At 41.1% G+C, this 27593-nt stretch overlaps 2 protein-coding genes across 16 annotated transcripts; both read right to left on the bottom strand.

Annotated features, from left to right (window-relative positions):
* LOC111248625 (transmembrane protein 151B-like) lies at window positions 1-27353 on the bottom strand. Of its 15 annotated transcripts, none has more exons than XM_086987707.1 (12): window positions 27002-27352; window positions 26401-26493; window positions 18345-18423; window positions 17979-18081; window positions 14646-14771; window positions 12250-12462; window positions 11565-11688; window positions 11068-11175; window positions 10594-10755; window positions 5087-5285; window positions 4178-4463; window positions 1-3854 (listed from the first exon to the last, which is right to left on the bottom strand). In XM_086987707.1, the coding sequence occupies exons 4-12, from the start codon at window positions 18012-18014 to the stop codon at window positions 3621-3623; spliced, it is 1488 nt and encodes a 495-aa protein (XP_086843833.1). In that variant the 5' UTR covers window positions 18015-18081; window positions 18345-18423; window positions 26401-26493; window positions 27002-27352; the 3' UTR covers window positions 1-3620. The 15 variants fall into 15 exon arrangements, with proteins under 15 accessions (XP_086843833.1, XP_086843834.1, XP_086843829.1 ...); XM_086987708.1 differs by having other exon boundaries at window positions 27061-27352; XM_086987703.1 differs by having other exon boundaries at window positions 24615-27352.
* Kpc2 (Kip1 ubiquitination-promoting complex subunit 2) lies at window positions 21231-24617 on the bottom strand. The gene has a single exon (XM_086987710.1). It carries the CDS (start codon window positions 23789-23791, stop codon window positions 22625-22627), a length of 1167 nt encoding a protein of 388 aa, XP_086843836.1. The 5' UTR covers window positions 23792-24617; the 3' UTR covers window positions 21231-22624.
* Window positions 27354-27593: the final 240 nt, after the last annotated feature.

Below are 27593 nucleotides of genomic sequence, written 5' to 3'. Positions count from 1 at the left end.
TTCGTCTGGGATTCGATAGAGATTTTATTGACATCTTTTTTGTCGTATCTGGCTAGCGCGTTCAAAGCCGTGATAAAGCCAACATTAGTAGATAGACTCTTTCAGTATTTAACAGTGTTTGTTAAATTAATAGTTGACAAGCGAGTAGCTAATTTTCTACGCTATTGATTGGTTTCGCTAGCATTCAACCCGTAATACTTCGAACGAGCTAGTAATAATGATACAACAATTAAGACAAGCTTCGCAAAAATTCGCAGAACTGTTTGAGATGAGATCGAAAACGAGAGATTCTATCATTTTGAAATTCAGTTAATTTTACTAGGTTTCAATGTTGTGTGTGCAACATAGAAACTTTTATTGTCATTGTGAAGCTTATTGCTATATAACTTTATTTTCATTAACTTACTCTACAGTTCAGTATAATCGACGTTCTTAGCAGGATCAAGTCTCATTTTGAGTAAAATGATCATACCTGTAATAGTGTTTTCTATTTTGGTCTTATATCTGAGACTTTCGAGCTCTCACAACGTTTGATTTAATAAAAATTAAAGTGAAGCAAGTCCCTCTAAAATCGCTATTATAACTGTATGTGAGTCTTAGTAGCATCCCTATTAACGGCAGTCTACAATCTGTGTGTATGCGAGTCTGCACTCGCCGTAATGCTATCATAATTCAAGTTGTTTCTGATAATGGGGGCGGTAGTAGCAACAACTTACCCAAAGCTTAGCATTATAGAACCTCAACCCCATTGTGTTTCGATTATAACAGTTTGATATATATATATACATTTACTTTACATGCTTATAAGCGTTACGGTTTGTGCTAATGAATATAGAGCTGATCCACTCCATGTAACTTGTAATAATAATAATAATGTAATGATTTTTCTAATTTCCATTATTAATTATGTTAAGCACGTTGACTAACGGAACTTGTTTCCATATGTTTTTGTTCCACATTTAACAACATGTTATCCTATTATTTCATTATACTGTAGGCCGACAGTATCATAGATACGGTCGTTTACATGTGGATAAATTATATACAGGAGTTATTATAGATATATTATGATTGATCGTCAATATCCGCTATGCATTATTGAATGCGTCATAAGTGATCAATGGCCTGTATCATACTTTTATGTGACACGTTTTGTTGCGGAAAGCTAACAAGCGTATTTAGAGTGGTTCCTGAAAAGCCGTTACCTATCGTTGAGGTGGGTACGGTACGATACAATAGGAAGTTCTCGAGTATCGACGACGGTCACACACGATAGGTGCGGCACTCAGGCCAACTTTCTGAGTTTAAACAGACACGTTTCTTATTCAACGTTAACACCCTCCTAATCGGAATGCAATTCGTTTGTTTTATTTGCTAGCACTACTGACGGTATTGCCAACAGCCATTTTATAGAGGTAATGCTTTATAATTGGATCGTCGCTAAGGATAAAATCTCAATCGGATTTAGATGAAGAATTCTTTGTTTACTTCAACGTACTCAATTGTTGTACTTTAAATATATGCCCAAAAATGTATAGTAAGTGCACGCAGACAATGATAAAAAGCTGTCTATTGCATTGGGGAGAATTGTATCATAGGTTTCAACGAATTCTAGGTAAAGTATAGAAAAATTGGATCATGATTTTTGCCTGTTAGGAAATTGGTGTGTTGATTTCTAAATCTGTACCTTGTAAAAGGCTGTAAGCAGCTTAGTAAGACCTAACATCGAAAAAGGCCAACAGTTTTATTAATTTCCGTTGGGGGGGGGGGGGGGTTGAATACGTATATTCCCACTTCCTGTATCGGCCATTTGGTCACAGTCAGAACAATCAGAACTTCACTCATCTCACCAGCAGCAACGATGGATCAATTTTTTTGACATATTACATTATTACTGCGTAGTGTTTAGCTTATTTTTGACGTTTTCAATTCAAAAGTGCTGTATTATCAGCAATACCATCGTTGCACTAACATGTTTATTGTTAGTACTACTATTCTCAGTATTGAATTATACATTGCTATTGGAATTATTGTGATTATATCGAAAGCCAAAAAGGACAAGAAAGGGCAAAGCAGTTGGGCGGATTTTCTGTAGGTACTCGGTGGCAATCCCTGGCAAGGCAACCGATGCAATCTGTCTATGCAATTCCGTCCTTTGTTTTGGCCCTAACTGCAATTTTCTTACAGTTTTTTCCTTTTTCATTCATACTGACGGATTATTTCTAATGACAGCAATAGCAGTTGCCTTAGCAGATTAATTCTACATCTTTACTGTTTACATTTTTGAAGTTTTATCATGGTCTTCCTGCGTCTATCCGCTTCTCGAAGTAATTCTCAGCTTGCGTCTTTATGGCTTGATATTGTATGCTGCTTGTCTGTGCATTGTTTACGTTTAGGTACGTGTGTATATATCGAACAATTGACTGTAAATCGGAGAAACTCTACTGCAATAGTTTTTTTCATAAATAATGAATTGATCGCGCGTCTGCTAATGTTACTTGGCGTACTTGTCCATCACTACTATAAGCGGTGGTAGCCTTTTTCTTTATTTCCTCTATATGTGCTTCTTTTTCTGTATATATGTATTATTTAGCGTCAACAGCATTATACATTAGGTTATAACATTGAATTTAGATCGTTAAAATTATGTATTTTAGCGAATATGTGCTGCTTAAATTTCGAAGAAGCCTACTATTTTTAATTTATTTGACCTAATGTTGCCATTCTGAAAGCCACAAACAGGGTCCTATAATTAGAAAATTCTTTAAATCATACTATAAAATTTTTGCCGTGGCCTTCCCTGCAATACTTAATGTCGTCTCCATGAATGCCATAGTTCATATTTTATTCATTTTTGGTTTACTATTAGGTATAACCTTTGAGAAGTCATCTCGCTGGTTTTACTAGGTTCAGCCGTTCGTGTATATATGTTTGTAGGTATATAAATATTTTTATTATATCACAAGATCAGTGGAGCTTGCGGCGGACCAGTGTACGAACTGACAGTAGATCTTTGTCAGGTAAAAGAAAAAGATTCAGGTCAGATCCCTTGAATGTTCGGGTCTAACTCGCCAAGTGTGGCCCCAGTATAAATAAACTTCTAGAAGTAAAGACGTGGCCCAACTTTAGCGCATGATTTTTTTTAGTTAGAATGTGGAAAAATTTTTGAGTTATAGGGAAAATTCGTTCCTGCGATTAACGGAACTATATAAAAGTATATAAAGAATATAAAGCAACTTTTATCGGGCTTATCATCACGTTTATTCTAGCATGCCTTTATAATAAATACTATTAAGTGGTTTTGAGACAACGATGTGCTTGAATGAGAAGCCCAATACTATAAACAATTTATGCAGAGCATTTTCCTGATAGCGTGCGTAATGCTCGCTACCCCATAAAAAATAAATAGGCGTTGAAACCCGAGTTCAAATACACTGGTTGGCCACTGCACGAAAGTAAGGTAATCGTACCACCCATTTGGTTCCAGTTTTAGATGTCTGGGGTAAGCTCGCCTATGCTATTTTTTTGTATCGCATATAACCTTATGGGGGGACGAGCATGTACGATTAGATAGTCGAGCGTCCCTTGATAGTGGTGCAATCCATACAGGATATTATTGGTTAAAGGGGCGTCTCGGGACTCCAATGATGAGATCTCGTAACGTCGTCTAACAATGAGCTGGAGCTGAAAATGCGGCTGACTAGGTCCCTGTCCGTTATAGAGCGTCGGAGTAAACCAAAGGCTCCCGTAGTAAGAGATCCACCAGAGCCATTTAGAGGAGGAGCCAATGGGACTCCGTCCGAAGAGATAGCATCCAGGTACGAAGGCGGGGAAGGAAGTTCGTAATATAAGATCTGGACACAAATCCATGGAAAACGAAACAAGGTAGGTTAAGAAATTAGTTGATTCAGAAGGGTAAGAATGATGTTTCTCTTTTCACGAATAATATCGACTTTGGGTTGGAAAAATGCTTTCCTATACGTAAAAAGTTGTTCGACTTTTGCTTTAATTTCACTCCGCTTCAGATTATGTCTTATATACGTACATCATATGGTTTTCTATAAGGTGCTGGCTTATGTCAGATCTAAATACGTTGCATCTATGGATATGGCTATTATGAATTGAAATGATAAAACGTAGAGAAATGGCAGGCATATTATGTAATCAGTCGTTTTACCTGATGCGATGAAGCAGTGGGACTAGGGTAGCCTCCCCAAGAGCGGCGTCCGCCGAGCGAATTACTTTTGACATTAGACTGTGTATCAGCCTCCTGCAAATCATGAGCTGTAACATGGTTATTACCTCCAAGATTATTGACTAAATTCGTCGCCTGAGTTAGGTCCACGCGGCCGGCTAGCTCGGAAAGGTCAGGGTACAGCAACGCTTCCGAGTAGGACATTGGCTCAAGTGTGGGATTGTCGATTGTGTCGGGCGAATTTAAACATGTCGTCATTGACGGATTACTGAAATGACACGAAGAAAGTAGGATTTATCGCTAAATTTCTAAGGGCCGGTTTATTGGATAGCAGTGATTTGGAAGAACATTATAACGAGATGCATGAGTAGGTCGTATTACACAATTATGTTCTAGTCTTTTATTTAATATTTCGATTCTTTACAAGTATGTAACTTTGTTTATTACCTTGAGACTAGCCTTCTACCTGTCGACTGTTGTGACTATTCAATGATGTTAATGAGTTCAATATATATATATATAAAACAAAGAAGAGGGAGAGAGAGAGAGAGAGAGAGAGAGAGAGAGAGAGAGAGAGAGAGAAAGCAAAACTGTGGACAAGGCAAGGCCTGAAGATCTACCGAGGAAGCAATCCGATATCTAATAAAAGGCCAGATTTTCTTGATAATGCTTTGCGTCAAGGTAGAACTTTGAAATGTTCGCATTAGTATAACAAAATAATACATACCAATAATACGTAATAATTTACACACGGTGTATTTTAGAAAATTACAAATGGCTCTCACCTAGAAGTACATTCGCTACGAAGTTATGAGCAATTACATGATGAGTTATCTGCGATGAGAAGCACGTTGCAATACCTAGACTGAAAGTGTTAACTTGTTGATTCACCTTGCCGATGAGAGCAAGGGCTGATGAGGATCCCCAAACAGCTTCGTCAATTGGACGTGGACGTGCGCAGTGCGATATTCAATAAAGAGACGTAGTGGCCACGATAGTAAGGCCAATGACAAAAGCCAGAACCCTGTCTGGCTCACGTACCATGGAAGACGGTCTGCGAACGCTACGATATATTCCTCGAAATTGCATCCTGCAAACCGATATTTATAAAATAGCTAGAGATTTACATGCGACTTGCTACAGGAAGTCTGAAACAACTGTTAAGGCAGCCTATAATACTTATTTGATTGAGTCGAATGGTCTTATTATTACTAGTATTACTCCAAAGAACTATACATTTCTGTTGGAAGCAAAGAAAATTGGTTCGTTGCTAGAAAACGTTTGCTTCAACAGTAGGTATCTAAAGCCGCGTAGAAGGGTATTCGCCTTACAGCTCTGAAACTACATGAGAATTTCAGTACCCTTGTGTACATACGTTTCATTAATCATATGGCGCATATATATACACATATATATACCACGAGTTATTGTAGATGGCCAGGTTAAAGCGTCGAATAGGCAGAGTGGACACAATGGCAAATTACTTCTTCATGATCTTATTTTATTTTCTTCTAAACTTGATAAGTCGTGCACTGGTATAGAATTTTCTGTGCAGCGCGACGTGTTCTCAATAGTTACAGAGGACAAAAAAAAAACTTTGTTTGGTGACTTCTACCCGGTTCGAATTAATAACTTGCACTTTATTGGAAATTTGAAGCACTTTTCTAGAAACCAGTTTGCAGAACTTAGTCTATGGGCGATCCGTATTAATACTACGTTTTGTTATCCGACTACCTCCAACGGTTTTACAACTATAAAATTGACGTGGTGATACCGTGACCTAGATTTTAGTCCACTGACGGCGCAGTACCAACGGAGTGCTTGCATATAGATATAATTAAACTTCTATGACGTTTATCACTAGCCTGTCACCATTAAAAGGAGACGAAGTAATTCGGTGTTCAGCGGCATGCTATATCGGCATCAAGAGGCACCTTCGAGGCACTCACCCTTCTCATTGAGACACGAGTTCACACTGCGCGTATCCGCATTTCGTTGCATATTGACAAAACAGATCAGAAAAGATTGAAATTCTAAACGAATTTCTTTCCTGGCCGTGTCGCGGAATTTCTCTTTATTGTGTCGAGTTGATCTTTGACAGCCATACCCGAAAGTCCTTTCCAGTCAACGTCAGCTGCCAGCCAAGCTAACATAGCGATGAACGACAATGCGCGAGTTACGTCGCTGCAGCAACGATGGCCACTGCGGCGAAACTTGAGTGAGTCATAGCGGGTGGCATCATCAGAGAGTGAGGAGTTGAAGGAATAGGCTTGCTGTAACGAAATGGACTCGCAGCTTGCCAACCGGGGATAAGTGCCGTTGCTAACCAGTAGAGCAGCGAGCGACAGGCAGAAGGAAGAGAACTGAGGAATAACAATTTCCATGAGGGGAAAGGTAAACGAAGTGAAACCAAAGACCTGGAGAAGATAAGCAGCGCGAGGGTTTAGTAAGTTCACCAACGGTAGAGTGGTAGAGCGGCGGGACTGAACAGAGGACAAAAGAGAAGCAAAGTGCAACAATGGTTAGAGACGTGCTTGGACAGGCCAAGACCGTTCCACAGGCACAGCCAAGGCCTTCGGCTGATTGTCTGCTGTCGGGCCGAGCTACTTTCAAACTTGCAGTCAGCCTGATTGGATGGATGCAAAGCATGCAATGGATCGCGTAAGTTGCCACCGTCGCCGCCGCTGCTGGACAGAAAGCAGAACACCCACACACAAAAGAACGAGGAAGTGATGTCCCTATTTTAATAGTCATCCCGCCACCGCTAGTCGGTTGCCCACATTGTAAGTTTTCTTGACGGCCGCTAAGAAATGGACGAGGTTCGAGAGCGAGCTCACTTCTGTTCATTGACGCTTTGTGCAACAACGCTCAATCAAGCGCAAGTGCTTTGTTGTTGGTTGCACTTGCGGCATCCCTGCATTGACATCAGCCGCAACTCCAAAAGCACCGTTAAACACACACCAACCCGGCGCTATTCCTTTTTCCTTTTGTGAACTGCGATGTCCGTTCAAGTCAGCTTTGACGATCTGTCTCCTTAAAATCCTGAACCGCCGCCGTCTCGATTCGCTGCCACTGTCATCTTAACTAATATCAATTATTCCTCACCATACAGTTTCATTCGATGTTCACATACAATAGCTTCTCTGTTTACCTACGTCGTGTCGACTGCAGTGGAGACCTCCTAACTTTTTTCCTAACCTAATTTTTACCATTTGTAAATATCATACTGGATGGTTTACGTAACTTGCTAAGTTGAATTTACTAAGTAATAAGCACAACTAAATACTAATAATATTAGTGCCTCGAGCTTTGGAGGTGACAGACTTATTGTTTACTTAAAAGTCCTGGATATCTAAAACAAGATGATAATTCATTTATGCACGCATAACCTTAAGGCGACCCGGAGCTTCAAAAACGGCGTCGTAGCACGACGAAGAAGAAGAATTAATTGATTTGCTTTTATTGAGTAAATTTCAATTACCACTATTTTATTTTTATCAAACATCTTTGCTTTTACGCGGTTTGCAATCACAATCGGCCAGGGTTATTAGCGGCTACTGTCAACTTTAACAACGAATAAATAAGTTCCGTTTATATTCAATAATACACATTTCTTGACTCTTTTATTTGGACGTTGTTGATTATATAGCTTCCATTTTATTCCTATTGTTCCCTTAATTAATTTTTTTCATATATCCTTTATCATACATTCTATGTAGTAGTTTAAAGGAGTTAATCTCTCGTAACGCCAGTGGTTAAATACAATATTATTTCATTATTTATTCACAGCTTGATCAATTGAAATCGATGCATGCCATCGTTTGGAAGGTTAAGCGTACCTACCCGATTTCTCTACATCAAGACGAGTTCACATTAGGCAGCTCAAAGAGAAGAAAGAGAACACCTAGTGGATGGGTCGCGGCAGTCGACTACGTTTTTTAGAGTGCTCATCAGAGGGCCCTCGACTACTTTGGGCAGACAAGCGTCTGTTGACCCTCGGTGAGTGCAGAGCTCACAGTTAATGCCTTACACATCTCACATAGGCGTCTTGCTAAAAAACATTACAATGACCGGTAACAGCCGCCCAGACTTATGTAGCTTGAGCACAAGTAAGCAGCGCTCACTTAATCTGACCGGGAACGAACGCAGCCGCGCGCAAGTAAAGTGCTATGGTTCGATTCATAGGCATGTATCCCGGGTATATCGGGGCCAATGGCCCCCGATCCTGTTGTGTGTGCTCTTCTCCGTTGTTGGACAACGACGCCTGTTCTCCTTTGCCTGCCAAAACAACCGGTCGCTCGGCGAACCGGCAACCGGCTCCCGTCGCCAGTGTCAGATCCACAGCGTCGTGTTTCTTCTTCTCCTTCAAGCTAACACCGAGCACAGTCTTATACACAGCTGTCCCGCCAGAGTCTCCTGCAGTCGCTATCGCTTCTCTGCGACGCTCGGCCTTTGTGATTCCTCTAAAGTATAAAGTGATCCTCCTGGCTCCAGTCGAGCAATCTCAGAAATCTGCTACCTAGATGGCTAGCTTTCGTGACCCGTGCGCTTCTTCAGTCTTTGCCGGCACAACCACTGACTGCGCCATCCCTTAAACGCTTTGCCTCGATTTTGTCAGATCAATCTGGCTAGCGAAAGAGACTTTTCTTGCTTAGCGAAAAAAGCTCGGCAAAACGGGGAAGGGGTGTCGGCACTCTTCTTTTAAGCTGGCACGGACGCGATGGCAACCGGGGCTACGCAAGCAGAGTGGTTGCAAAGCAACTCTGGGGATCCAGAGGAGTAAGGCGGGGCGAGGCGGTTCAGACATTCGAACTGCTACAACATGGGACAGCCACTGCAAGTAATTGGACGACGACGGGGCAACAATGCAACGAGTTTGCTGAAACGACAGCCTTACGGAGATGCATCAGCTAGTAATGCGGCCAGGTTAGAGAAGAAGCAGCAGGCATTTGTTGATTACTGTTAGCCCGCTCCAGGGCCTAGCTACGCGACTGCCGATCGGAATGATTGTTGTCCGCAGGAACGCCTTTCAGCTCAGTGGTTGTCTCCGGCCCCGCTGCCATTGGCGTCCTCCACGCGACAGGAGGCCACAGGCGTGGCAAAGCAGTTCTACGACAACAGCAACAACGGACAGAGGACTATGCTACGCAAAGTTACCATCCGCTAAGCGTTTGCTCAAGTACTAGCCAGCGGTGTGGCATTCAGAAGGTCTCGAAAGGGATGCTGTCCCTTACTGTCTGATGGTCCCACAGATAAAGGTACTAGCTAGACAGACCGGCGGTAAAAACCGAAACTGGGTTGAACCAGTGTGCTTCATACGCTTTGTGGTACGCAAGTCCACCCGATGCTCTACTAGCGGGGACGGTCATCCGATGACGAACGACTGGGGTCAATGGGCAGCGGACAGAAAAAAGTTCACTGGATATTCTATTCGCACTGATCCAATCTGATCCATTATAAACAACAGCCTTGCGCTAGTGTGCATCACTTCGAAGACGTTAAACCATACAAAAAGGGCTATCAACGATTTACGATTAGAAAATTTATCTTTGAAGACTGGAAGTGGATCAAACAAAAGTAGCGGAGGGATCTATTTGTTTGGGATATATATAAACAGCGATGTAGAATAGGTCGGAGTCAATAAGGCTGTACAAATAACTAGGTGGATTTGCAAAAGGAAAGTAGTAACTGACATTCTGAAGAATCGATTGATAATCTATTAATGTTACCCAAATACAGTTAAAACACTGTAACACTGCCATTATGCGCTCTGCTGCCATGTACCTAACCCATACATTAACTGGAATTATGGATGACCAAGTTGCTTTGTAAAGACAATTTCAATTTTATTCTACCTTCTGCTTGACTATATCTATTTTTATTAGCTGTTTACAGATTCGTTGAAGTCAAGTATTTTTCTTTCTGTTGTAAAGCTAGACATATTACTAAACGCCAAGCTACAGGAACAAATTCATTAACGCTTGTCTATCGCATAACTTTCTATGAGAAGCAAAGCAATGACTTTTGTGACGTAAATGAGACGTCAGCTATACTTTGTAAAAAAAAAATAGAAGTTCATTCAAATAAGTCTAGTGGTAAATAAATTCAATTTTAGCAATCAAATAATAACTGTTTATGTCTATCATGATACTAAAAGGTTCACTACATATAATCCGAATAACTAGTTAATTAAAGCTATCAACTGATACGTTTTTTTTGTATCACTTTTTTTCCATCTCCTTGATCATAGTTTAAACAGGGACGATATTGAGTTGCAGATGAAATAAACTGTAGTCTGAGACTGTCAATAAATGGACAGTTCTGGCTTATGTTTCCATATCCTCTTGATGCTGTTATTTGTAAACGGACTCGTCGCTTGCGCTTTTATAAATACCAACCTGCTAGATCCAGTCCCTCGCGCATTTCTACGTAATCGTCCAGTCTTCCCTGCTCTCCAAAAAAGCGTGCTCGTTGCTCTTCGAAATCTTGCGCGGAGGCGACTGACGCAAAGGCAAACCCCTTGCCCAATCTAATCTTTGTCGTTGGATGCTCTTCCAAACCTAGAATACCAGGACAAAAGACAAAGGTGAAACCATTTGTTCCACGAACTCATTATGCATAAAGCTGCTATCATACCTCATCATTTACAGAGACTATCATAGGTCTCAGATAATGCTATACCAGTAGCAATTTATAAAGAGGGCGGCTTACTTTATGCAGGGATCCAGAGGATTGTCGAATGCGTTGCCATATACATGCCATGCATGACATGCATTTACATGCAGTCTACTAGCATGCCTTTAAGGACTATTGGTAGTTAACTTGGACTGCTCAATGCTGTCATTTGATCAACAGATATATATACTACTCACCAACGAGTCGTTTGCTTATGTCTCTCACGCCCTGGTAGGAGAAACAGGATCCGCAGGTGTGAGTGTTCACACGTTCATAGTACGTCTGACTTGTTGCATATGCCTCTCCTGAAGTCGAAACGAGCATACAAACCTGAAGTCTCAATAGGTGACCATGCATAGTGTTGATTCATTGCATCATAACGAAGTTGTAATCCTATCCAACTATATGTGCGACAAGCATTTCTTAACTAGTATGCGGCATTTGAAACATAATTTTCTCATAACATGTAGAATAGCACTTTGGTACAAAGTGAAACTATAAAGTGAGTCAAAGATGGCAGAGCATTCACTGGAGATAAAATGAGAATTATTTTTCTGAGATGTATCGAAACTAGCGTATCTAAAACACCCCAACAGAAAAATGCTGTACTAAGCTATTGATATCTCTCAAGCTACTTGCTCGCCATACGTGGATACATAACGATTTACCAGGCATTCTTATAAAGTTGACTTACCATTTCGATAACGTATCACCTGTCGGTTCCGGCGGACGTAATGGTAACACGTTGCCTTCCACCAGATAATAGGCTGCGCCTCCCGCATCTGGTTCATGTAGGCGTAAACAGCACTCGAGCTCACCTGTTTATTTCGGAGGATGTTAGCAGCTTTAATATGCCTGATTAAGTACCAGGTGATGGAGACCACAGCACATCAGCCGTATTCCGAAGAATGCTATACTTAAAGGGTGATTTATGACGAACGTAATTAGATCTTAAAAAAAAAACAGGCTCTTTCATAATATCGTAATTAACGCATATATGGATGGAAAGCCTGCGACGAATCTGTGCTGGGACCCAATATTCGAACTTTCATAAGTCTATCTTCTTTGTTCTATTAACTGTTTTATTATCACTTGTGATTCTTCGACGTGTAATGTAAGCAGTATGCATGCAAACAATGGCTACGTAACTCTGGTCAGGACATAAACATTCCGTAATTTAAATACAGTGAGTAAGTATGTATGCATTGGAAATTGTGTTTTTCATGTTTATTTCTTTCTTTCTTTCTTTAAGCAAAATGTACTTCTCTATATATCCCCTGTCGCAAGCACAGGGGAAGTTAGTAATTTGTTTGAAACAGCTTCACGTGCTTCACGCTTTCAGTGTGCTTCATGCTTTGTAGCTTTAGTGAGTTGGGTACCTTGTAAAGCAGTTGTAGTCTAGTGGCGCAATGGTAACACTCGATGAGGTAGGCGATATAAGCTAGTGCGAATACGGCGAGAGGCAGATAGACCTGAGCTTCACCACATGGTGATGCCAGAACCTGGCGCCTAATTGGAATCTGCTTGTAGTCAATGACATAGCGTTTGACAACCCACAAACGGCACCATGCAATTGCTGTCAGGCACGCCAACTGGAAAATAATCGATACCAGCAGAACGGAGCCTTCGTGAACACTGCTATTGTTGACTGATGCGATACTCCCGGATCTCAGCGTTGGCTGCTTGCAGCTCCAGCTGGCTGAGGGCAACTGTGATCGTTCGAAATGCTAACGTATAAACATGTAATCCATAAAGCATTCAGTACGAAAAACTGAACTAAGCCATGGAATAAAAATCAACGATTGTTACTACAGGCTAGTTTACAGTTTCGGTATGCATGCGCTGTTTGCATGGTCGTACCCTTTATTTCTTTACCACTGGATGTGTTGCTAATGGCTGTATAGTTATTGGAGGGTGTGCACACTAAACGATCCTATACATTAATATATGTGCAGTGCGTATGACAATAAACCCCTTTTTCCCGAAGTCGCAAAAAGTTAAAATTTAGACCATTAAACGCCGTTATTAAGGGACGTTAACCAGATCAAATAAACCAAAGTCTTAAGTCCCATAGTCCCATTTCTCCTTCTGTATTTTGTTTTCTATCTTAAGTGAATACAGCGATCACGATGGCTTCCCTACTTTTTCTGCTAGATCGACTTAAATTGTCTCTGGCTCCCTGCCAAAGTGTCGCGACCAATGGCCAATGGCCCAATGGACCCAAACAACTCAGATAGTTTTGCTGTTTGCTGTCTTGCCATCTCTCGCTTAGCCATTGTACCACCCCTTCCGTGACCCTTATACCCCGCTCACGACTATTTGTTGTTCGGCTACGCATATAGTGTAGTGTGGCTCTTTGGGCGTAAACAACTCAGTTCCTCCAATATCCTTCACGCATCTGCACGAAGCAAGCGAGCATCTGTTCTATAACGGCTCCGACATCGCCCTTCTCAACGAGAGGGGTCTTCTTTCTTTGCTGTCAACGAAAATTCAACAAACATCAGGGAAAATGTCTGCAGCGGCCAGCTTTGGCCGCTGGACGAGTCTCTAAGTACATGAAGGTCTTAAAGCCTATTCGCTAACAGCAACCGGCTATAGAACGTACAGTCAATCTCTGCGAGCATATACAAAAGGAATACATGTAGCTGCTGTCTCGTTAGACTTTCAAGTTAGTTGTTGTAGTAATTATGTTGGGACGTTGAAATAAGCGAATTTATGTGTTAAAATTTACATGCTACACTTTCTTTGTATGCGTAGTAATAACATCCTGTATTAGGAAAAGAACTGCTAAACGCAGAGAAAAAAAATTATATTTTAATGATAGAAATTACCTGGCGATATCATCTCCTTACCTTTGTCTTAACGCTAGCTTATATTCCGCGGGGAGTCACAGTAATGTGCATAAGCTGATAAAATTAAAGATGCCCACCAGGATGGAAGAACAAAGAAGGAAGAAGCCAAACGTATTACCTTATCGATAACAACTGCCCTTGACAATATATGCATATTCCAGCTTGTTTGGCAAATCTCGGACCAGATCAGAACATCTTGATTGAAAGCGTTTCGGATGGGATTAGTTGAGCGTGGTCGAAAAATGACAGGGGCGGACAACATAGATATACAGATCGCGTATGTCCTCTTCAGAAGTAGTCCCTCCATTAGCAGTTGTCTATTAATAACCAAGTATGACATTGTTGCTGGGAGCATTAGGGCCGTCTGTATAAATACAAGGCTTGTTGAAAACGAGGTCTTTCTACAAATAGAAGACAGGAAGCCCATTCCTCATTAAGCCAAAAATAATGAATTGACATGACTTATCATCACCTTTACCACTTGACTGGCAAGTAAACTCAATGACTGACTTATGCTGAGGTCGGGCGGGAGTATAATGAAACTGCACAGCCACATTTATATATAAAAAATGCCGTCGGTGTTTTCATTTTCAAAGGATTATTCTTAAGGACAAGAAGCCTGTGTATACTAGTACATTTACACACATACTCTTAAAAAGAAGTCTCATCTATTGTTCATTTGGCAAACTGCTTATGCAACACACACACTCGGTAACTGCTGTTGTGCACGACAGAATATTTTGTGAGGTAAAATTTTAACAAAGCCTTATATATCACGCGGAAGTATTTTTGTTAAGTTGTAATTAAAACCCGTTTCTAGATTTACAATGATTTCCCGTATCATCTGTAAAAGAAAATGCACTTAATAAGTACATAAAGGTAGAGTAAATCTCCAAAATGCGACACGGTTTTGGGTTACCTACCTGTATAAGCGTAAGTAGAAGGCATCTAAAGTGAGCGTCTTCCCTTAAGCACTGAGCAAGTTTTCTACGTTGGGGCCGCACTTCTTCATTTTCTTCAATCACCACGTTCGGTGCAGGAGCCGATAACTAGAACGACAGCAAAAAAAAAAATCAGTCGAGTGTCAGCTATGTACTGAAAGCATGATCGAGATTTTGACAAACCATCTTGTACCAGCAACAAGGAAAGAGTAACAGTTTTGCTGTTTCATTACGCTTTCTTTGCTTTAGAGGGTAGCCCTTCAATAGATTACCAGATCATTTATCAAATGGAGAACAATCATCTTTAAAAACCTCCTCGAAGTTTATCAATCTTTTACGAGAAAAATTCATTTTCTCATTTTCTTTCATGTAAAAAAAGTCATTTAAAAAGGATTGGGAACGTCGTTTTTTTCTTCTCGATCAAAGCATGTAGTCAATTCAAAAGTTTGTACAAAATTAAGAAAATAACAAATAAACGACTCGTGAAAAGCTACACGCGGACGTTCCAAGGTACTCCTAAATTGTTACGGGATGGCCAAGTATGCTGAAATAACTCATTTGTGGTTTTCTCAACTTGCAGTTACAAAATTAAATTTTTCAAATATTAGTTTTTATGTCAATGTGACGACACATTGACATAAGCTCACTTCCTCCTCTAATTATGATAGACCATGAGGGAAAAAATAGTGGACGACATAAAAAATGGCCTTTAACAGGATGTTCGCTAAATAATATCTACCTATGACATATATAATATGTAACAACATGTAAATAAAAGCGACTATATATATATATATATATATATATATATTGCTAATATAGGCAAATCAGGTGGTCTAGCTTCAACATGAAAATGGCTTTACTTGTCAGAGACTGATTAAGCAATCATATATGCGTTGAACACTGAAAATTTCATTGTTATTTGACAGTTGTTTGTGTTAATCAATGGCAGTGTTTCTGTAAATACGGGGTAATCGAATATTAAATTGTTATGTTCGAGCAGTCATACATTCTCGCAAATTCAAACCGAGATGAACGCTCTTCACTCTGACCTTGCAGCGATGTCTGCCACGTGAAGTTTTAAACTGACTTAGTTATAATACCTAAATTGACGATGAACGTCTGAGAGAGTCAAGGACTACAATCACTATCGGTAACATTGGAAATTTACCAAGGGACGCCAAATGAATTAAGGTTGTAGAAATAGTAGAGTCTGAACACATTTTTTCGCTCAAAACCAAATTCACATTTCTGAAGCCCTATTGAAGCAGTTCAAGTGAAATTAATTGGAGTTTTGGCGTCGGCTAATCGCTACTGTAGATAAAACGTACATATACCATTACGTTTCTGAAGCCAAGGTACATTGACACTGTACACTACGAAGTGTCAATGGGCTCCGGAACACGTCAAGGCTGTTCCATCAGTTGGCACGACGATTCTCTTGAAGTAGTCATGAAGTTCTATTAATCAACTGTCTTAGAATAATCATGGAACATACTACGTGTCCTTATTCGGCATTGCACGAACTGTGAAAAATAACCGCTATATTGTTCCACCAAGAAAATGCGCCGCCTTCTCTTTTATAGTTGTCATGGGAAAAATCCACAAATTCAGCTTTTAATTGATTGAACACCGATCATATCCACGAGATTTAGCTCCAACCACTTCTTTCTGTTTTACAGGCTCAAAGCTTTAAGGCTCAAAGAATCAGGGAGTACTCATGCTCGTGAACATATATTTTGTAGGCCAAAATGCCAGCTCCTATCTGAACTGATTAAAGAGGATAGGAGCATTGCTGTGAAAAATGCGTAGAGCCAAAGTAAACAAAGTATCTTGAGAAATAAAACAGCATTTAGAAAACCTGCCACTCTATTGGGTTATAAATTTTTCGGGCTGTTTACGTATATTCCCTAGCATTAATACCAACCTCTAAAAAATCCGCATTCAGTAGTTGCTATATAAATACAACGTTTAGATTAATCCGTAGTCCAACATAGCGATATCGGATATAAGGTGTCGCAAAAATATTACAAAATCGATTAAACAAAAAACATGCTTACTTAGCCACACTCACTATGTACATAATAATCTTATGACGTACTGGGCTAAAGAACATTCATCAGTCATTCCCTAAAGACTACTGCCCGTCTCGGATACACGTTGTTTAAAAAACGTTTATATTTCAAAAACACCAAACACCGCCTGTGGAATTCTTAAAATGGGCGAAGAAACCCGGGTCTCTGAATCGAGCTAGCGCGCCCGAAGTGCAAGCGATTTCTCCGGCTTCTATAAACTTTCTCTATGAGAAAAGCGAACATACCCCGCTTGATCTGTTTCGGCTCAGAAAGCGTTTTAGGCAGAATTGGTCAGGTTCTCAGTTAATCAATTTTACATGATGATCAACGATAACAGAGCTTTGAACCTCAGAGGATCGAATGCATTATTGCTTTTGCTGTGATCTGAGAGCGTTTTTCGGTTAAAAAATAATTATCAGTAACTGACACACGTTGTTCACTTCGTCGAATTTTCTAGGATGGCACAAGTATTAATTTAATGTCTGTTTTCTAAGAAACAGCCATCTTATTATATATTTGACTTCAATGACATTTTTGAAACACTAAAATCAGCTGTCACGATCCTGTGCGTGTTTAATATGAAGCCAAGTTGTGGATATCTTGGGACACCATTATTAGCATATTCTCTTAACTACGGATGTACAACAACCGAATTATAAGTAGATTAGTTTATAATTCAAACCAAGGATGTCCCATGTCCACAATAGTTATCGCAAAAAGATATGGCAGTTTTGCCGAAAATGTCTTGAAGATGATCAGGATCCATTTGCGCATCCTAACATTGCGCTTTTGCGCTTAAAAATTTTTTCTTGGGTTTCCGGGACCTTGTTTGTTCAGTTTCTACGAATACAGTGTGGATTTTGGTTAAGGAAAGCACAGTCTACTTGGCTTAGGATATGCCTAGTCAAGTAATTAGTTAGTTGAATATACTGTAAAATTCTATAGCTTTAGCTTTCTATCAAAGAGGTCTGGGATGAAATTTCTTATTCCATTTCTTCAGCGGTGAATTTTCATTCTGTATATATACGCATATACCGTGCGTCCATGTATCACATGATGTTATCGGTGCGTTATGCCTTTCTATGGTAATCAATTGAAGTTGTTAAATGTTCCTGGAAGTTTGAAAGCCACCGAATTCCACGTTCCATCTTCCATTCAGTATTCTATTTAACGCATACATATCGGCCACATATGGCTACACGTATGCGAGCTGTTTTATTCGACAAAATGTTACAACTACTTGCTGATCGTTTGTTTGAGTGATCACATTTTCCATCGCTCTGCGACCTCTTTCGCTGTTTTCAAACCCTGCACGCGCTCCTCACTATTTTCGCAAGGGAACCCTGAAAATCGACACAAATAAGTCTTAAACGAGTAGACTTTATTAGAAAAAAAAGATAAACAGAACATTGAAACGTTTCTTGTTGCGTAATAAAAGGCAACGAATAGAAAGATCGAAGGCAAAAAAAAGCCGATACAATTTTATTGGGAGTTGCCAAGGTGAATTGGAAAATCGTCTTCTCTGCTTTTTACGAAGACCATGATCGCATATCTGAGTACATAGACGAGCATACATTCAGACTCACGCACACACATACACAGCTACCTTGCGATATGCTGGTGACTGGTGCGCATTTGTTCCAACAGTAGTTGAAAGTATCTGGAGTAAGCCGAGACGTCATTTCCTGTCAAGTCGTAATGAAGACCAGAACTAAGAAACATATAAATACATAATCCAATTACGTAAATAGTTATTTGGGCACTACCCAATCTACCGTTTCTTCAAATTCGCTATTAAAAGCGTGTGACTAGCTATATATGAAATTTTCCGACAATGAAAAATATCTAAACCATTGAAATTCGACTACTATTAATTGACTTTGCCTGAAGTTCCCAATAGAATGATAAGTAATAGATGGACCAGTGAATAAACAGACCGATAGAGTATATCGAATTTATGTATAGGATTGTATATCTTCTACTTGTCTGACACGTAGAAATAACTGCTTTAGCGACAAAAGATGACACAAAACAGCTTATGATAGTAGACTCGTTACTTAATTACCGTCGATTCTAGAGTATCCTGGTTCGTCGAAGGAGAAAGCTGTTTACTTGAATTACCGTTCAATCTTTTCGATTTTTGACTGCAAACGTGGAATGCAGCTGGTCCTTCTAAAACAATATGCACCCATTTTGCGGTGACTTCAGTTTTCTATTGTACCAAGGTGGCGGTCAGAATATATTTTTGATCAATCGATCATTAATCAAAATTGTTCGATCTTTCCTTTGGCCGCCAGGAAGTACAGAAGATAAGCTCTTAGGAGCTGATTTTGTTTTTTGTCCTATGCAGTAGCATTAATTAGACGCAAATTAAGTAGCAATTATAATAACCATTAGAACTACGTAAGATTTATGTTCAACTCAACCACACTGTTCACGATCTCTTCAGAACAAAAACACTTTACACATATCCGTTCCACCATCGGTGGCGTCCTTACTCTTGTTCTCATAACGTAACAGGTTATCTTGGTAACCACTCCTATATATGACTTACGACCTTTGCATAGGTCATTTTTGGTACTACAAGTGTATACACAGGTATTTGCAAGTTCATGCATCGTCGGGAACTACTGAAGACTAGCGAGAGATCGTGCGTAGGCATACGACTATGCGCTGGTTGGGCGCCTATGTGTTTATCCGTCCTGCTTTTGGCAGAACTATGACAAAGGCAAGACTCGTAGTTTCCGGATCAGAGAGATTAACTGCACCACACCGCGGGTGACAACAACAACTGATTGTTGTTGCCAAAGTGGCAACACCGAGTGCTGCTTCATCAAATGCATACGGGCGAAGTACGTGAATCATTGGAGATGCTAACAATGTGACGACCTTGGGTTTGCCTACAAGCAAAAGCAAACTTCTCTTTTTTCTATCTCGCAAGGCCGTCCGCCTGTCAGCGAATGAATTTCGCCTTGGCAATCGCAAAGCCGCCAGGTAGCTGCACATATTATGTACGCAAACAATTAAACTATCTGAAGAGCTCTCTACAGCATACAGAGCAGCCAACGCAGTATGTCCAATTGATTGAGGGAGGGTGGTAGTAACCAGCTGCAGTAGATCGTACATATATCGCCTATTTAGTAAATCGAGGACAAATATCATCGGCAGTACCAAAAGGATGAAAGCATGTTGGTGGTCAAAGATCAGTTCCGCAGCCTGCAGCATGCACATACCTATGAAAGGATACAAAGAACGAGAGCTAAAACGTTCAGTTATTTATTTTTGCTATCTTTTTTGCCTTGTTGTTTTTGTTATACGGGATATAGAGGAGAACCACGAAGAACAGACGAAACGAGAGAGACAGGTTTACTACGTGTGTAATTGCAATCAAGCAACAAAGGTTCGGAACGTACAGGTTGCTTTGTCAGGTTCAATTCTGTGCCAGGTGTAAACCAGCGTGAGTCATAAGTTGGCAGTATGAGAAACTTCATAGTCATAATTATTGACTCTTCGTGTGTACCTGGTACCGGCGTCTTCACTGTGAAATGTCTACTGAAGGTTACGTAACTGATTTTTGTCGTTCTTCTATAATACACATCTGTAGACGATTAGGATGGAAAGGCTCGTTGAAGACGTACACAACGAAAGCTTTAAACCTGACCAGACAACCGTTAGGCCATATCAAAAATGCCTACCTATACAAACTGTATGCGTGAAGAAAGGTATTACAATACCTACAATGAAAAATTTTGTATTTTAGGCTTTTGCTTAGTCCAGGTATGCTCTTGGGAAATAATAGCTTGGGCCACAAATAATAGCTTTACAGTTATCTTAGGCATTTTAAGCTCGCTAAGCGATGTGTGCTTTAGCTACCTAGCGAATTGGTGCTCGCTTAGATCCAGCCTTGTCTGTCAGTACATCGCAGAAATCGCAAAGATATTATTCGAAAATTTCGATTGAAATTTACAAATATAAGCCCAACCTGTTGAACTGTTTAATTCACTGCCAATTCGATTTTCTCTCCTGCTTGCATAAAAGCGCATTGTTTGTTACCGTAGACGGACGACAAAAGTTTCTCCTCATAAAGAAATGTGTGCTTTACTTAATGTGCAAGTAAAAATAGCTAAGATTAAATAAACTAATTCTATCAAAAATTCGGCGAGGTTCTAGGAAGTGAGGTGCGTAACACGAACATCCTGATAATAAAGCAAGAAGTCGGGTTAACCTACCAAAACATACTGCTAAATTACACAAGTAGATATAATTTAATTAGACTAACTAAAGTAAATTCTTAAAAAGCATGTTGGCTTATTTAATTTCTAGGACCTAGATACCTTTAGTTATATGAAACAGAGCCAGGATATCGCGAAACCCCTGTATGTCGTACAAGTCGTACTCCGTTTCTACTGTTAACTGGTTAATAGCTAAGCTTGAAAGGGTCAAAACTTAACGATAACGATATTTAAGTGTGTACATGAAAATACGTATGCAATCGATTGTGACATAGCAAGTAAACCACAGTCATTGCTTTATTTTCAGTTTTTTTTTCAGTGGATTTTTGTATTAGTATGTCGTGTATATAAGAGATACATACTGAATTGCCGTCTATCAAGGGTAGCTTCTATACAGAGAGCATAGATGTAAGTATGATCCATTCCGTAATCAGCAGTCAGTCATTACATTCGTATATTTATCATATGATCACTTAGTGCATCAGTTTATAGTGTATTGAAATGTTTTTATATATAATATATGACTGTCACGTCGTTGTAGCTGTTGGGTTCACTATGTCTCACTCCATTCGCTTCAAGCTTAACATTTTTTTGACGGACTTTCTAAAAGAAGGTAGCGCTTTGTACACCGCACACAATCACGGTTCAGTACCTACATTGTTTTTCGGCGCCTATATATAATAATTAATCCTAAGAATTATGAATGGTCACATGTGTATATCCCTATGGATATAATACGTACATCATCGTATTATACGAGGTGAACAAAGCAAAGGAAAACTAAACTTTACATTGGGTATGTAATTGTGGTCTTTGGAAATAACGAAAGATCATCCATTCGCTGTCACCGTATCTATTACCTATTAATTTATCAGTTTCCCTGAGCAGAGCTGAAATGCCATATGTCCACTGGCAAAGTTCGCGGAACGGTTTGCAAACAAACCGGGGAGTACGGGGATATGGTAGGGGCTAAAACCAGCCCTTGAAACTGTGGGTCGTGTCTGTATTATGGACTCAATAAAAAAACATATCGCAGCTAATAGGATTTTGCCAGCCGACTAAGCCCAGCTTAAGTAGTAGTCGCATTTGTCGATTTAGCCACCAATCATTGCTTCTTTTGATCATAATGTACTATTTCTTTTACATTTACCTTTCCTCGCCTGCCCCATGCTCATAGACTCCTTCTTTCGCTTCGTATATGAAATGCGACAACGAAGCCTTGATTAAAACTGTCCTACTTCGCATTTATGGTGTGACCATTTATATATTCTTCTGTTCATCCTTTTGATTGACCGTGCTTTCGTTTAAGGCCTGTCAGACATCTTTCTTGGCCTCCTCTCTTACTCGCGGTGTCCCTAAATGCATCATTTCGTACGATAGCAGAGTTGCAGTACATACTACAGTACATATTGGGCTGCACATAGCAGCCTTTTATCTTAGCGTCAATCCAGGTACGGGTGCGACACACTCCAGTTGAAACCGCTTACGGGTTAAGAGAGAAGATGGAAATATACAGTAAATGTATTTGCTTATTCGTGGAACTGTAGGCTTGTCCATGAGGCGCTGTGCCGTAGTTAGAGTTGTGGTTATGGGTGTAAGAAATGGCAACAGCGTATTAGAGCAGTCCGTGTGCCCATTGTCGCGTGGATTGCGGTCACTGGACGTGCAGCGACGACTTCTCCGAGTGGTAGATACGGAACAAGTGGCTGAGTAAGGCCGTTGTATCGGCGTCGTTAATCCAACGGTTAACGCAGTGCGGATTCTCAAGAATTTGCAACAGGGCCATGAGCACTTTGGGCGTACAAAGACCTAGTTGTATAACAGGATTCGCGATGATCGCTTTATAGATTACACCGTCAGGGTCCAAACCAACTTCAAGGTACTCGGGGGTGGCCCGTCTGTCTGACAGGAGCCAATTGCATGCTGCTTCCTGACTGTTCGAATGAATACGTAGTGCATCAAGGACATCAGACTCGGAAAAGCCCATGTCTTTAAGGTTTTCGACAGCCTTTTGATTCGTTTTGTACATTTTGCGACGGTACTCCTGGAAGCACTGAAGCATAGCGTACGCCTTAGGAATCTTTGCTGGTTTGCTCATGCTTGGCTCCGCAAACAGAAGGTCATGTTGTCCTGACAGAAGCAACTCTAGAGCCGCGGCGGGACAAGACTTCTTGGCAATCAAGGCACGTTTGGCGAGGTGTTGATCAAAACCCATGTCTGTCATCTTCTTAATTAGTGTGGGATCAACTGTTGGCTCACTACCAGTGTACGGCGCGTTAAGCTTCTCGTCAAGATGCTCGAAAATAGATTTGACGTCGGGGTGATCCCTGAGCATTACTTCGGAGTACTCAACTAGAGTTACCATAATCTTTCTAATCTCGCTTCGATGTTCACCTTTTGGCGGGAGCTCGGCATTCGGCCTATCGATATCCATAGGTGGAACACACTCGGTGGCCTGCTGAATTTCAACCAAAGTGGGAGCCCTATATCGCTCTTCGTCACCGGGTGTAATTTGTCGAACAAGGCTTCGTTCGATGGGCGACGATGAGCTAGAGCAGCCCGCCTCCACCGGTGAATTACGTCTCAAGAGTAACAGCTCATCATTTGAATACACAACCTCATCCTCCAAGCGTTTGCTGTCATTGAGCGATCGGCCGGACTTCGACGAGACGAGTTTATAGTGTTGAGAGTATTTGATGCCAGCACTAGGTGGCGCCAGTTCGCACAAGGCCTGCGTTTTTACCTGTTCTACGGTGAGCTCTTTGCGAAGCTCTAGCGAGACGCTAAGTCCAGTCGCGTCGAAAATAGTTGTCTTAATCATGCTTGCTTGCCGCTGTATATTTCTCTGTTTCGCTTTAAACTCTATCGGTTTCTATCGACACATTTCATGTATGTCACTACTACGGGCGTGTCGCTGCTTGTGCTTTTGTTGTCACAAATGTCAGAAGATATGCGTTACATTGTTGCGCACTATCTGACACCAACTAATATTCACAATTAGAAGTCACGTTTGCCTAAATAACATTCGCCGCTTTTACATAACCTCACTTTTGCTCACATTATCCCATCACGCATTACAGTTTACTTCTCAAACTCCGTGAAAAAGCTTAACTCGACTGGGGATGGACTCTATACTTGCTCTGTGTTTCTGAATCATCATATAAGAAACCTGCCTATTGTGCGACATTTGGCGCACAAATATCTTATTGAACGAATCCTGCGAATTGCGACTGCTGGTATCATTTACGACATTCGTCACAGGACCGAACTAATCTGCGATGAAGAATGCGTGGAGGGGTCAGACAATGTGGGGTCAGCTGCTACAAACACAACACTTTACCCGCCTCGCGGATTCGCCGTAAGCCGTTTCTGTCGACGATAACGACGACGACGACGGCGGTGGCAGCGGCGGCGGCAGAGCGGTCAGTTGACACTTTCGCCCAAACAACGATTTAGTTTCCGCTTGATTTTGAGATCGTTGTTAAAATACAATGCCGTGTCCTACTGCCATACTAGGTAATGCTAATAGTGATAATTGTATTAGGTTAGTAGGATCGTACACAGAAAACGATAATAGAGCTGTATAAGAACCTTGGGGGGTATGTGAGGTGGTTCTCGGTGTAATGATAAGTGGTTTTTTTTACCTGGTTTAGAGCAGCGGATGTGGGGGCCGTACGGGCCCTCAGTGAAGAGTTTAGCATGTCGTCCTTGCCGTCGACACCAAAGCGTGCCCGAACCACCGCAACGTGTTATCCAAGCGAGCTGACAAGCATTTCCCGGCCGTAACGCTCAGTCACCACCCAGTATAAGCGGAAGAGTATCTCATGTACAACGGCAACAATAACGGACCCGGACTACGAATATACATAGACACGGACACTGAGCACTTTGGCAAATATCGGCGGCAGCCTTGGTGCTACTGCTGTCGTCAGAGGGATTCACGCTCAGCACACACACACACACACCCACACACACACACACAGAAAGAGTCAAATCACCGCTACTATTCTTGCTGCTGTCCCCCTTCTTTACAAAACAAGCAGCGCATAGAAGACAGTAGGGGCAGACGACGGCTGCCAAAAGCGGAAACTATTTACAATCGATGGATCCTAGGAAAGGCGGAGCGACACGGACGCCCTCTGGTATGGGCTTCGAGAAACTCACCTGGGCATGAGAGTACAGGGGCGGCACAGGGTCATACTGAGGAGGGCAACCGGCGGCAATAAGACAATATACTATCGAATGGGGGAGCGATCGCAGACTTTCACAATATAATCATCAACATCAATATCATGACATCATAAATAATGACTTTCACGATTATGAGGAGATAAACTAGTCATTAAATGGCTTAACTTAAAACTAATGCTACCTTTTCGTGTAGCGTTGGTTTGTATCTGCTATTATTACTGGTTCATTTTAGTTATAAAACCGGCCACTAACTTATTTGATTTAGTTGTTGCCGTATTTACCCGGTTGCTCGTGACTACTTCAAATAGTCGATTTCTGAGCAAGCGGCTTTGTATAAGTTGAATTAAACATAGCCAGTGCATGAAGTTAGCAATGCGTTTCGCTCAGACGAGTTACACGCTTGTCTCCGATCACGACTTCCCGATATTTGACTTCAGACCGTCTAGCGCCAATCTATCAATGAAGCTACTACAAGCAACTACATAGATTAAACAGTAAAACGTGGCTGAAATAGTCAGTTTACTATTGGTCAGCTCCGTTTGTAAAAAAACTGTTACTACACTTCCGCTTAACAAATACTAATCTATTAATGTTCTCCAGAGTTGTAATTGCGTTGGTAAGAAGAGCATCGCTGATTAAAAAAAGAAGAAGGTTTACATCTCTCATAGTTGCTAGGCGGCTAGGTACTGCTCTTGTCTACGATTCTCTTTAAGCAACGAATAAGGATCGCACTTACTTTTTTTGCAGTTCTACACAGTCGATGAATAGAGGAGAGATTGCGCTTTAATTAAAAAATTATAGCATAGACCGCACATATGCTGCACCACAAACTTCTATGGGTCTACACCGCGAATGCTGGATACGAATATGCTAACATAATTCACAGCTCCGCTTCCTCTTTATCGTCTAGTAGCTATAGTTATAATAGACTAATCTCTAAATGTGATCTACCTAAAACTGTACAACATTATACGAAACGATCAGACAAAAGTTCTCCTAGTTCTACTACCAGGTTATTCATCATAGCACTTTGTCTGACCGAGTCTTTCTTGTTCGTCCGGCTTCGCCCTACTACAAGTGCCCCATGCAGCTTTGTTGTATCCAACTTATTTGCAACTAGTTGACAGTTGGAGCATCAGCTATATTCCTCTATTTACAGAGTGTGTCTTCGCGGCATATGTTTCTTAGCTATTCTTTCATTTTCCTAGTCGCACTCCCACGCAAGCCATTTCAACTGACCGACTGAATATCTCGGAAGTGACTTTCACTCCGGCATCTCTATTCCTATAGGTGCGAAGATCAGTGACGAAGGTCGTCTTCTGATTTAGTAATCTGTAAATAGAAAATAAGCGACAAACGCTTTAGTTCAGGAAATCGATGCAGACAAGTCTAACAATAATACTTTACCACCTTCTCACATGTTACGCATCGTTAGACGAAGCACTCCTCGTCGAATTCATTTCACACTGATGTCTGTTACTGTATAATCGTTTTCTGAGATACCGTCGTCGAGTTGCGTCGCTAACTAACGTTGCCCAACAGACCTTCTGCCACTGATACTGTCTATTGATTAACGACGATAGTAGTTATCGAACATTTTAGAGAAAATCATACGACTGTTCGGTGGAACACTATATTTTCTTATGAATCGGTAAAGCTCTTCGTTTGCTACTTGTGGCTTTGGTACGGAGGGTTCTTTTGCACTCATCCTTGATTTTTTACAGCTTAACGATCCCGAGGCGCCGGGTTCTGGCGCCCAGTTCTCGACGTAATAAAGGCAGCTGGTTTAGTGTTGGCGAGACACATGCAAGCAGCAGACCTGGCCCAATCTGCAACCTACCGTCCTACATTGACCTGCCAACAACAGCACTGTTGCTCGTATTCTTCTTCGTTACGCACCGTCTGTCTACGGGTCGCTCGACTTGTCTTGGTTGGGCCAGCCAGTTCATCGGCTCGCTACATGGCAAGCGATAGATGGATCTGTGTTATTGCCGATTGCTGTGACGTCTGCTTTGCGGTCGCTGTTTTCCTCCTCGCAGGGTGCAGCGCAGCAGGAACAGTAGCAGCGCGCGAGTGTGGAGTGGTCTGCTAAAGTGGCACCATTATCTCAGCTGAATCAGCTGAGGTTATTCACCCTTGGCGGTCTGGTAGTAGTGTGTAAAAATGTTCCTTCGCGTAAGCCATCTCATTATCGAGTTTCCCTCAGCGTTTAGCATAAATGGATGGATGAATGCATTACGAGGAAGTCGCCATGATTTCACGCGGGTAGGCGACCGTAAAGACAACATAGGCCAGGTGAACAACCCACAAGAAAGAGTACAGCGCAGTAAAAATAATTGACAAGCGTATACATATTGAATGCTTAATTAAAAGCGCTCATCAAAGCTTACCATTGGAGTTTGTAGCGATTATGAAAGCCAGATATGCAAAAA

This window comes from Varroa destructor, unplaced genomic scaffold, assembly GCF_002443255.2.
Source record: "Varroa destructor unplaced genomic scaffold, Vdes_3.0 BEIS01000004.1, whole genome shotgun sequence".
Classification (NCBI taxonomy): Eukaryota; Metazoa; Arthropoda; class Arachnida; order Mesostigmata; family Varroidae; genus Varroa; species Varroa destructor.
The sequence above is the reverse complement of the archived record's forward strand: the minus strand, read 5'-3'. Positions and strand labels throughout refer to the sequence as shown.

Coding starts and splice junctions, on each gene's coding strand:
- Kpc2 (XM_086987710.1), bottom strand. CDS start 23,791: ATGATTAAGACAACTATTTTCGACGCGACTGGACTTAGCGTCTCGCTA.
- LOC111248625 (XM_086987700.1), bottom strand. CDS start 24,671: ATGCTAAACTCTTCACTGAGGGCCCGTACGGCCCCCACATCCGCTGCT. Junction 11,176..11,564: donor GGTGATACGTTATCGAAATG/GTAAGTCAACTT, acceptor TTTCGACTTCAG/GAGAGGCATATGCAACAAGT. Junction 3,855..4,177: donor CCACTGCTTCATCGCATCAG/GTAAAACGACTG, acceptor ATTTGTGTCCAG/ATCTTATATTACGAACTTCC.